A 9,533-nucleotide genomic window follows, 5' to 3' on the forward strand; every position below is an offset into this window, starting at 1 on the left:
GTCGGGTCAACCTATTTTGTTTTTTTATTTAGAAAGATTGTTTTGGAAGTGATTTTAATTAGAAATGACTTTTTGAGAATAACTAATATGGCATGATTTGGGAATAACTAATAGAGGATGATTTACATAAACAAGTTTAGGAAAGATTTTTTAAAAAGATTTTATGGGAATGATTGTAAGAATGATTTTTAGAGAATAACTAATAGGTCATGATTTGGGAAAAACTAATAAGACATGATTTTGGGAGCAACTAATAGAAGATAACTTACATACATAAGTTTAGGAAATATTTTTTGAACAGATTTTATGGAATTGATTTTATAAATGACTTTGCTGGAAAGATCTTTATTCGATTTCTCATAAACTTAAAAATTCTTATAAAATCTTAAAGAAATCTATGGAAGTTTAAAGCCCAAAGAATGAAAAAAAAACTGCCCTAATCTGGACTTTTGTCGGGGCTCGTCGGGCTCAAAAAACGGTCCTGTCTGGGACCTGGAAGGAACCTGGGTCAACCTACGTACGGATCAGGTCGGGCCTATACGGACCGAGCGGGCCAGCCCGACTTATTAAACACAACTATTATTATAAAGTCAAAAAACAGAAATAAATGGAATAAAAGTTCGAATAATTACCCGATCATAATCATTTTCCCCGCTTTTCTGAATTTTATTTACTAGCCTCAAAATAGAAACAAAACTTTGACATTCAGAGTTTATCTCACTGAAACGAGATTTACAACTCCTGTAAGAACGCACTCGGGTCACATTTGCATTATGTTCATCAAATATTTTTTTTACCAATACTTTATAATTCTGATTATTTCCGGGCACCACATCATATGTGATTTTCAAAGAAGAACGAGCAAGTAAAATATCTTCATCTTGTTCATACTGTATTCGTGGAACTTTCTTGGTTGAAGACGTATCTTCTTGCGTACGAAAACCATCAAAAGTTTTATCAACTGTCGGGGGAATGTGTAGTGATGTTTCTTTGTTATCACCATCTCCTAATTCAACGGACGAGAAAGTAGGAGGCAACAATTCCATAAAACTTTGGTCGGACATTTGGTGAACATCCAGTAGATTCATTATAGAAACAAAAACATTAGAGATAATGAGAAACAAATTGAGAGTGAATAAATAGGAGAGATAGAAAGAAATGGAGAGAGAAACTAAAAGAGTAGAGTTGAGATGAAGAAAATAAATGGGTTCAACCCCCAAGCGTCTTCCTTAATAACAATTGTCACCCACTTGGGGACCCAAACACTACCAACCACTCTTCCACTCGGACTCACGCTAAACACGTGCAAAAGGTTCCAAAATTCCTATTCAGACAAACGCAACTACTTATACAACCCCAAACATCTTTATCGTGTATTCCTACTTCCATATTCTGCCACGACAGTTTTAATCATCTAAAACATTTCTATCTTATCGCTTGTTAACCGTTCAATCATACTATTGAGTATATCATAACCTCTAACCGTAGGATTTCTACTAACTTACCATCGTATTGGGTACTACGAGTTACACAGAATCAAATTACTATAAATGCTAGAAATATGATAGATTCTCCACTTTGCCATATATAAAGAGTACCTCAGTGATCACTCTTTTTTGCTTGGTTACATTCCGCGAATCATTTTCTAGGGTTTCTTATTTTCTCTTATTGGTAAGATCTATCTATCTCTACAATGATTGAGTTCTTGATTTAGGGTTTATAAGATTAAAAAGATTTGATTTTTACACAATTTTTTGTTATTATTTATCTGGGTATTTGCTAATTTTATGTGAAAAATGAAATTGTAGATTTGATCAAATCATGGCAGAATCGGGTGTTCAAAGTGAGAACGCATTGGGATTTGCACAAAATGATAAACGTAGAATGCTTCATGTTGTGTATCGAGTTGGAGATCTTGATAAAACAATCAAGTATGTTATATTCATTTTTATTGAATTTGATCTTATTGAAAGTTTTAGGGTTTAATTGTTTTTGTGGGTAGGTTTTGAAAGTATTGTTTTGATGTGGTGATGGTAACAGGTTTTACACAGAATGTCTAGGGATGAAGTTGTTGAGGCATAGAGATATTCCAGAGGAGAAATACTCAAATGCTTTTCTAGGGTTTGGACCTGAAGAGTCTCATTTCGTTGTGGAGTTAACATACAGTATGAATCTTACTCTGTTTGCTGTGATGATTTCTTCATTTTTATAAAATTATTTAGTTGTTTAGATCTTAGTAATTGATTTGGATAATAATGGTTGCAAAATCTTGTGGACATGGATGCTCGAATAATCGTGATTGAATCATCTTTACAGTCCAATTAGAAACTTCGTCGGTTATTAGTCCCAAGAATCCACTTAACAGTCAGAGATCCACGAGCTCTCACTAGTTATTGCGGAAACTGCTAGGACTAAGGCTTTCATCAGTCGGTAGTCCGTTCACCGATGAGACCAACCTTGTTTGTCACTCGTCCCACCTCTTTTTTATCTATAACATATCTATCTCTCTTCGTTACCCATCAGTTACGAAGGTGACGAGACTTGTCGAGCTACAAATCTTTACTTATTATAAAGGTGGTTGGTAGTGGATGTGATGATCTGTTTTATCGTTGCTCTTAGAGGATGCTATCATTTTAATGTATCCAACTACGGAATCCGTTTTATACATCGTCACGCGATGATATCATGTTATTTCTTTTGAACTATAGCAAGTTTTAAAAAAAATTGAAGGCATAAGCCTCGAGGCACGCCTTGAGGTGACGGTCACTTGATGCCCCGAGGCTTACGTATTTGAACCTCGAGAATAAAAAGTGCAACCAAAGTCACCTGTTATTTTTGAGTTGTTGGACAACATAAAAAATTAGTATTTTTGTTTATCAAACACAAGGCGTACTGAGGCGCTGCCTTGCCTTGTTAGAGCAAACCGCCTTGAGGCGTAAAAACGTGTTTAAAACATTGAATTTTAGTAATAGATATATTAATATGGTCTAGTTTTTTTTTACATGCCCTGTTCTCTTGGCTGATTCACAGATTATGGAGTTAGTAGTTATGACATTGGAACTGGCTTTGGACATTTTGCAATTGCAACTGAAGATGTGAGTAAATTTTTATTTTTTTTCGGATTCCTGCTGATAGACGTTTTTGTGGTATTCAATGTGGACTTGTACAACTAATCCACTAAACTTGTAGGTCTACAAATTGGTTGAAGACATCCGTGCCAAGGGCGGAAATGTTACACGTGAGCCTGGTCCAGTGAAAGGTGGATCGACTCACATTGCTTTTGTGAAGGACCCAGATGGTTACACTTTTGAGCTTATCCAAAGAGGACCAACTCCTGAGCCACTATGTCAAGTTATGCTTCGTGTGGGTGACCTCGATCGTGCTATTAAGTTCTATGAAAAGGTAAGTTCCCATCCGTTAATAAATATTAATGGCAAGTAATGCTCAATATTGTGCAATTATCCCGGTATATCCAGTCCATGCTTTTACTACATCTTCAAATATATCAGCCATGTAGTGTTTGATCTGTAAATTTACTAGCTACACCTCTATCCAGGCCTTGGGGATGAAACTTTTGAGGAAGAAAGACAACCCTGCCTACAAGGTAAACTTCCCGCTAATTTTTTGACTTATCTTATGGTTCTTAGGTTTCATCTATGGCAGGGGTGGAACCACAAATTTCTGCCCAAGCGGGCTGGCTTATATAGGCTAATCTAATGTATTTCCCAGGCCATTAGTATATATTGAAGTATTGAACAATTGTACCTAGTAGGACCGTCTAAATGCTACCATTGGCAGGCTAGACTAGGCCCTACTACTGCTTCTACCTCTGATCCAAGTGTTTCTTGAGGATCTTGGTTTCTTTTTCTCTCAACTCATTTGCTCAATCTCGTTCCATGGACTTTACAGTACACAATAGCAATGATGGGTTATGATGATGAAGATAAAACAACTGTTGTGGAGTTGACCTATAACTATGGAGTCACCGAGTATACCAAGGGAAATGCATATGCACAGGTTGGTTTTGTTCATTGTTTATCGAATACGTGTTACACTAACATCCATTTTCAAGTATCTGAATTGCTTGTAACATGTTAACATCCACTACCAGATTGCTATTAGTACAGATGATGTATATAAAAGTGCTGAAGTTGTTAACTTGGTAACTCAAGAACTCGGAGGAAAAATAACCCGACCACCTGGTCCAATTCCTGGGATCAACACCAAAATCACCTCCTTCCTTGACCCAGATGGCTGGAAAACGGTGAGCAATTATTTTAGATATCAGATTTTAGGATGCAGTTCAAGTGATACTTCTAAAAGCTGCTTTATTTGAAACCATACTGTCAAAACCCAAATTAAGAAGAATCTCCTAAGGAATTGCATTGATAAAGTTGTGAATGACTGATAAAATTGCTGATTTTTTCTAGGTTTTGGTCGACAATGAGGATTTCCTTAACGAGCTAAAGTAAGGATGATTGATCGTGGGAAGGGGAAACCCTTTCGTGTCCGTAGTTCATGAACTCCTATTAGTACTTGAGCCAGTCGTTAGTTTCTCTTATAAATAAATGGTTCGAATAGTCTTATCATCTTTTATGTATGCAGTTTGATATCTTGGAACACAACTATGTTAAAATGCACGTCTATGTTGTACTTCTATGTAGGGGGTATGATGTGGTATCTATATAGAAGTGTGATTTTAGCCATTTACTTTTTTGGTTTGATATTTGTAGAAAGGCCTAGTTCTTCTTATTAGGCTGTTGATGGAACAAAGACACCCCCTTCCATCTGTGGAAGATAAAAGACCTAAACACTAAAATGTCAAAATGAAAAGATCTTATTGGGAAATTATTATCATTATGTTAAGAAAATACACTACGGGCCATCCAACTTTGTGAAGAAACCACTAAAAACCCTCAACTTCAAGAATTGAGGAAAATTGTAGAATTTTCATAATCTTAAGGTTATGATGGAGATGCCAACAACTGGTAGCCCAATTGGTAAGCGCATCTACTCTTTTCGTGGAAGTGCAAATCCAGAACTATTGAACTTTAGGCCATTAGTTCATTGGGCTTTAGGCCATTAGTTTGTCGGATTTTAGACCGGTAGTAACTCGACAGTTATTGTGCTTATTACATCCTATTGATGTATCAATGTCTTTGTAGTTGTAGTCAATATTAAAAAAAAAGAGGTTATGGTGGAGATCGACTTCTTCTGTAATAGAAATAGTCCGTGCCCTACTCAAGAACTTTTTCTCCTTTCGGGTAGCAAAAACAGCATGTCCCGCGTAGCATGAATGCGGCTAGTAGCAATCATGAATGACCCCATAAAATCATTTCCTGAAAACAGTATGAATCGATGTTACAATGTTTTCCTGTTGCAACTAGGGCTAGATGCGATTACGAGTGGCCCCACTAAATCATTTCTTGAAAATAGTATGTATAGACGTAACAATTATTTTAGTTGCAAATAGACAAACACATTAAGGATAGAAGACAGTACCTTCTCTCTCTTTCGAAAACAAAGAATATTAAACAAGTTCATCCTTTTTGAACCACCCAAGTGATAATCAAGTAAGACTTAACAAACAATTATACCATAAAAGAATGATGAAACGAAAGACCTCTATGAAGGTAGGAGAGAACAACATTCGCTTCTATTTTGTTGAAGTCTGTTCAGTCTTTCGAGCAACAACACGATTTCAGTTCTTACAGATAATTCAATATAGTTTAGCTAGGAGCCTAGGAAGTTCTCAAATAACATGGAAATATGTTGATATGTACCATAGGTCCGTAGCTCATAGCTTATAACAAACGACTATCAGTAGGATATGAACCGAGGACCTTAACAAATGTTGTAAATTCCTGCATAAGAAACCCAAATTTGTTTCATTATTTTGGCATATATCAGAGTAGAATCAATTTACACAATTACCAAAAGTAGGACCTCATGATTTTAAGGTCTGACTCGTTTTTGAGAGACTCATGAGAATTCGTCGAGTGAAATGGATACCCATGTTTACTATTTTCTACCGGGTCGGATACTCAAATACTGAAAACTAACCTGCATACTTGCACATAAGACCATAAAGCCTCCCCTCTGCGTTTATATCTTTTGTATATGATTATAACAAAACAATAGTTAAATCGAAAGTAAAAAAGAATTGTCAGTCTAACTAAACGATCTACTACCTAAGACAAGGGTATATACGCGTGGTCGAGTCCCTGTTTTGGCATATTTCCACTCACCGTATTAACACTTCGTAAAAATGATGAATAATGACATCCATATAGTTGTACATTATAGCCAAAAACGATATGCCAATAGAAAATAACTCTCATCTTATGGTGGTAATGACTATTACGTAAAATAGCACTCGTTGAGTCAAAGAGTCCTAAAGTTCATATGGTTTTACATGAGTACCACACACTAAGAAATTATCCCGACAAAAAATAAACACGAAAAATGATATTAACCAACCTGTAGATGTCTCAGAGCAAGTTGCATACGAGGTTCTGCGAGTGAAGCTTCAACATCAATATAGAAAATGTAGTCGAAATATCTGCAACAATGAAAACTATTCACTTTGATCATTAGACGGCGCACGAAAATCTCACGTTACAAATTATAATGGTTAAACAAAAACTGCAAGGACTTGAGAGTCAAATAAACTGTCAACAAGGGATCCGAAATGCAGATTGAAACTAGTTGACTTGACAAGATCAATTCGACTTTAGATCTAGTAAAGACATAAAAGGGAATGGCTTCTTTTAGTTAAAGTGGGATTAGATCTATGTGACCATACGAATCATTAAGGCGAATAAATTTGGTACTCACGTTGAGTTCCCATTCTTTGAGTTGTCAACAACCCGTAAAGGCTGCTTTCTTTGTGGTCTGCTTTCAATCTGTTGTTGCGAAAATTGAAAACAAATTTTGAACATATTAGAATAAAAATAACCGAAAGCACAAAAGAATAAATTTAATTTACCTTTGTCAAATTTATGTCCCTATTAGCAAACACTGTTAGGACCTTAAATACTACTCCAGGACCCTCTTCTGAATTGAAGACAATGCTTGTCTGCAAACAATATTTTGTGACTTAAAGAGATTGGGTAAGATCTAATTACATAAACTTGACTGACTGAGTTTGATACTATACCTTATATGGAACATCCGTAATCGGAATTATAGGCTGGCGTTCAAGGACGAGAAAACGTGTGATGTTGTCGGAGTCGTCCTGCCATTGGATAATGTCAATACGGCAAATCAAGTAATATTTATCTAACAAGTCATTCTAACATTCTAATATTTGAACACAATGGCTTATAATGAACAACTTGACGATAACATTATGATACTTTATTCATTGAAACTACATACTATAGGAAATGATCAAAAGACGGAAGTAACGGTAGCAAAAACTCGTTATAACGGTCAAACATGGTAAACGATGGTTGCTACCATCCTCACGTCGTAAGAGAACATATATTTTGATATAATGACAACACTGAGGGACAATTACCTAAAATACGATCATTATTTCGTTATACTAGTAACCGTCTTTAAACACTGAAAAAACTACTTGAAACTGTTGGTAATTCACATTGTTAAAACTTAAAAAACATTTGATTACCTGTATTTTTTCAGCAAGTATATTAAGCCCGTAGATTTCTGCGGCTCGTGAACTGGCAACAGCTCCGGTATCTCTCCGAGATTTTGAAGCCACTATCTGGTTTAGAAATCTCTAGTTAAAAACATTATCTGATACTACAAATTTCTTTAAAAAGTTAACCGATTAGGTTGGAGAGCAACAACCTGAGCTGCACCAGATGTACAATCTACACCTTCTTTGACAATGTTCAATGAGCTTAGGGCAACTTCACATTGAGCAAATGCCTGCATGCATGAAAGAACTTGTTAGTTTTAAGCTCACCAAGTTTACGAAAATAGCTCTTTCTAAGTACTAACTTTAAGCTCTTCAAGAACGAGCGATTATTCATCGAAATGATGTACAAGGACGAGAAAAATACTAGTATTACTAACCAGGGTATTACTTAAAACTCGCTTTAGCTCTTCCTTTTTCACACCGGGAAGTCCTAGCAAACAGTGATTAATAACCATCTGAACCTCAGCAACAATATGCAGCTTATGGCGAAGAAGTAAATCATAATTACGATGGAAGCTTCCGGATTTAGAATTCTCAATTGGAAGAATTGCTTTATCAGCCAAACACAACTCAACTGCCTGCGCGCATAGATTAACCAAATAAAGTAAATTAGTTAGCACATAAACATTGATACAAAACCTAATAAAAGAAACATCTTTTATTAAACCTTGAAGGCAGCTTCAAAATTTTCACATGGAACAGCTTGACATAGAGGATAAGCTTGTAGAGCAGCAACCTCGCCGAATGCTCCTGGTACTCCCTATATTAGTTCATCAAATAACAATATAAGTAATTGTGAGAATAGTCTCACATGGGAGAAGGGCTATCTAGCAACCAAGAATATAATGTCTCGTCCTCTCCACTCATAGCCAATTTGTTTTGAGTTGGATAACTACAAACTTAACATCGTATCAGAGCAGGTTAATATAGAACCGCGTGATAGGCTTAAAAGACACACGTGCTCCAAGCCACCGAAATAAAAACATGTGTTAGGCTAACCACGCCACACGTGAGGGGAGGTATGAGAATAGTCCCAGATTAGAGAAGGGTTATCTAGCAACCAAGAATATAATGTCTAGGTCTTCTCCACTTATTGCCTGTTGGTTTTGAGTTGGATGACCACAAACTTAACAGTAATGACAACTATTAAGCTTTGTTTCTCCATTTCTAACTAATAAGTAATTAAGAACCATATATATTACCTTGTATACTATCCTCATCTTAGCTGCGTTGTCTTTAAATAACGAAGAATTATTGGTTGCCGATAACGGTCCTGCAATTTCTTACGTAATTAATACGAAGCAAGACATAATAGTTTGAAACATGATCAACTCAAATACGTAAAAGATTAACGACCAATCACTAAAATCTCGTAACGGTTTTCTGAAATGCATAAAAGATCAAGTACTACTAGCTAGCTAGTGGTACCTTAATTGAGATCAAACTAGACATTATTTTAACCTTCAAGTTATCAACCTTTTAACCAAAGGAAAGATGTGTTTCTATGAAGAAAACCTACTTGGAAGAAAAGTAAAGCCTTGTGAAAGATGATGATAAAGAGTATTGTTATCTGTTTGAGAAGATTTGAACTGTGAAGAAGAACTATCATCTTCTATAGATGTTAATGCCGAAAGACGAAAGCATTCCCATTTACTAACTAGTCTGCTAGTATCTTTCTTCCTCCAGCTTAAAGAAAAGACAGCAGAAATATTCCTTATACCCAAATCTTCCTTACCCAAATTCAATTGAGAAGAAGAAGAGTAAACCCCAATTTTAGTACAAAACTTAAAATCCATTAAAACTGTATATCTTAGTCCAAAGAGTATACCCAAACTCAGGCAGAGAGATTTAGTAAGAAATTTATGAA

General features: G+C 35.8%; 2 protein-coding genes across 2 annotated transcripts; one reads left to right on the top strand and one right to left on the bottom strand.

Annotated features, from left to right (window-relative positions):
• Positions 1 to 1,373: 1,373 nt before the first annotated feature.
• GLX1 (glyoxalase/bleomycin resistance protein/dioxygenase superfamily protein) lies at positions 1,374 to 4,702 on the top strand. The gene is made up of 9 exons (XM_086632664.1): positions 1,374 to 1,671; positions 1,809 to 1,931; positions 2,041 to 2,165; positions 3,031 to 3,095; positions 3,190 to 3,402; positions 3,557 to 3,604; positions 3,910 to 4,017; positions 4,112 to 4,264; positions 4,431 to 4,702. The coding sequence occupies exons 2-9, from the start codon at positions 1,822 to 1,824 to the stop codon at positions 4,470 to 4,472; spliced, it is 864 nt and encodes a 287-aa protein (XP_086488790.1). The 5' UTR covers positions 1,374 to 1,671; positions 1,809 to 1,821; the 3' UTR covers positions 4,473 to 4,702.
• A 787-nt stretch (positions 4,703 to 5,489) lies between these two features.
• ADT1 (arogenate dehydratase 1) lies at positions 5,490 to 9,533 on the bottom strand. Its single transcript, XM_086634777.1, has 11 exons — positions 9,186 to 9,533; positions 8,869 to 8,939; positions 8,334 to 8,426; positions 8,044 to 8,244; positions 7,816 to 7,896; positions 7,634 to 7,729; positions 7,160 to 7,237; positions 6,989 to 7,078; positions 6,838 to 6,905; positions 6,481 to 6,577; positions 5,490 to 5,864 (listed from the first exon to the last, which is right to left on the bottom strand). Exons 1-11 carry the CDS (start codon positions 9,460 to 9,462, stop codon positions 5,805 to 5,807), a joined length of 1,212 nt encoding a protein of 403 aa, XP_086490903.1. The 5' UTR covers positions 9,463 to 9,533; the 3' UTR covers positions 5,490 to 5,804.

This window comes from Eschscholzia californica, unplaced genomic scaffold, assembly GCF_041429995.1.
Source record: "Eschscholzia californica isolate CP2 unplaced genomic scaffold, dmEscCali1.0.p SCAF_4, whole genome shotgun sequence".
In the NCBI taxonomy this organism is placed as follows: domain Eukaryota; kingdom Viridiplantae; phylum Streptophyta; class Magnoliopsida; order Ranunculales; family Papaveraceae; genus Eschscholzia; species Eschscholzia californica.